This window comes from Primulina tabacum, chromosome 16, assembly GCF_025594145.1.
Source record: "Primulina tabacum isolate GXHZ01 chromosome 16, ASM2559414v2, whole genome shotgun sequence".
NCBI classification, from domain to species: domain Eukaryota; kingdom Viridiplantae; phylum Streptophyta; class Magnoliopsida; order Lamiales; family Gesneriaceae; genus Primulina; species Primulina tabacum.
The window spans coordinates 28426467-28428983 of NC_134565.1; the positions used below are offsets into that span (position 1 = coordinate 28426467).

The 2517-nt window shown below is 41.2% G+C and overlaps 1 protein-coding gene across 1 annotated transcript; it reads right to left on the reverse strand.

Moving 5' to 3' along the window:
- Positions 1-724: 724 nt before the first annotated feature.
- LOC142528461 (uncharacterized) lies at positions 725-2258 on the reverse strand. Its single transcript, XM_075633514.1, has 3 exons — positions 1883-2258; positions 1679-1768; positions 725-1293 (listed from the first exon to the last, which is right to left on the reverse strand). Exons 1-3 carry the CDS (start codon positions 2256-2258, stop codon positions 725-727), a joined length of 1035 nt encoding a protein of 344 aa, XP_075489629.1.
- Positions 2259-2517: the final 259 nt, after the last annotated feature.

A 2517-nucleotide genomic window follows, 5' to 3' on the forward strand; every position in this document is an offset into this window, starting at 1 on the left:
GGGATTTAGGGATTTGGAGAAGGGAAGTCGCGATTTTTATTCTGAAAGCTGTGAAAATTAGACGACACAGACCCTGTGTAGGGGTCCGGGGAGAGATCCGTGTAGGGTCGCGAAAGGGGAAAAATCTGAAAAGGTATACACGAACCCCGTCTAAAAGTTCGGGTAGGGGTCCGTATAGACTCTGGAAATCGGAATTTTGGTAAAAATGAGACATGGACCCCGTCTAGAGGTCCGGGTCGACTCTGGAATCGAAAAAATAAATTTTTATATATATTCCCTACACACTATGAACCAAACACATATGTGAAGCCAGGAATGTACAATTCTTATGAACCTATAAATCAGAAATGAAATTCGATCAAGCACACAAGATGCAAGAAATGTACAGAAACTTCCCTGTCCTATTTGACGTTTTCAGTCTGCTGGTCCTAATATAATCCCCCATACTTCAGAAATCCGCTAGTGATAAAACTTCTTGCACCACCATTCACTGAGATTAGCTCACGAGATATGCATAAACAAAAAGAAAGAAAACTACAATAAAAGATGAAAGAAAAATAAAACTAAACACTGGGTTGCCTCCCAGCAAGCGCTAAATTTATAGTCGATTGCCTGACTGTACTCCCTTTATTCAGTTTGGATCCTGCAGATCCACGGTGGTCGGCTCATCGGGCATGGTACCACCATGATAAACCTTCAGCCTATGCCCATTTACCTTGAATGCTCAAGTTGTTTCACTAGTGATCTCCACTGTCCCATAAGGAAAAACTTGCGTGATGGTGTATGGTCCTGACCACCGTGAATGCAACTTACCTGGCATCAACTTCAGTCGAGAATTGTATAACAGTACCAGTTGTCCCACCACAAATTCTCGATGGACGATGTTTTGATCATGCCGATGTTTGGTTTTTTCCTTGTAAAGCTTGGCGTTCTCATAAGCATCCAGCCTAAACTCATCCAATTCATTTAGTTGCAGTACTCTCTCGTCACTTGTGGCTTTAGCATCAAAATTCAAGAATTTAGTAGCCCAGTAAGCCTTATGTTCAAGTTCTACGGGTAGGTGACACGACTTCCCATACAATAATATAAAAGGAGACATGTCAATGGGGGTTTTAAAAGAAGTGCGGTAAGCCCAAAGTGCATCGTCAAGTTTGCTAGACCATTCTTTCCTTAAAACACCGATAGTCTTCTCAAATGCGCTTAAGTTCTCTGTTTGATACCTCGACTTGGCCACTAGTTTGAGGGTGATAAGGTGTGGCCACCTTATGTCGGACCCCATACTTAGCCAACAGACTGTCAAATTGACGATTACAAAAATGAGTACCTTCATCGCTAATAATGGCTCTAGGTGTGCCAAAACGTGAGAAAATATTTTTATTTAGAAATTGAAGGACAACCCTAGAGTCATTAGTTTTGCATGCAAGTGCCTCCACCCACTTAGACACGTAATCGACAGTTACCAAAATATACTTGTTCCCAAAAGATACTGGGAACGGACCCATGAAAACTATACCCCACACATCAAATATCTCACACACCAAAATACTATTGAGAGGCAATTCATATCGCCTAGAGATATTACCTGTGCGCTGACAATTTGGACATTTTGTAACATATTCATGCACATCCTTAAAAAAAGTAGGCCAATAAAAACAGGACTGGAGGACTTTTGACGCACTTCTAGTTGCCCCAAAATGGCCTCCAACTGGACCAGCATGACAATGAAACAAAAACTCACTTACCTCTTCCTGGGGAATACATCTACGGACTATACCATTTACACATATTCTAAACAAATAAGGATTCTCCCACAAATAATATTTCAAATCTGAGAAAGTTTTTTTCTTTCGCTGATAAGTAAAATGGGGAGGAATGAACTTACTGGATAGATAATTAACAAAATCGGCATACCATAGTAAATTGTTGATCTCAAAAAGTTGTTCATCCAGGAAATCATCGCGAATAATTTCATTACCTGGACTTGGATTCTCCAAACGCGAGAGACAGTCTGCAACTTGGTTCTCTGTCCCCTTTCTATCGATTTTCTCCAAGTCAAATTCCTGCAACAGAAGAATCCAGCGAATGAGCCGTGGTTTTGCATCCTTTTTGGCCATCAGGTATTTCAAAGCGGAATGGTCAGTGTGCACTACAACTTTGCTCCCTATCAGATATGATCTAAATTTATCAAGAGCCAAAACCACAGCAAGAAGCTCCTTCTCTGTAGTGGCATAGTTCAGTTGGGCAGCTGACAGTGTCATACTAGCATAGTAGATGACATGGATGCATTTCTCCCTCTTTTGCCCCAACACTGCTCCTAGAGCTGTGTCGCTTGCATCACATCACCTCAAATGGTGACCCCCAATCAGGCGCTATCATCATAGGTGCAGTGATCAATTTCTCCTTCAAAACCTAAAATGTCTGCACACACTCATCAGAAAAATCAAAGCGCACATCTTTTATCAGCAAATTGGTTAGTGGCTTAGCAATGCAAGAAAAATCTTTTATAAAGCGTCTATA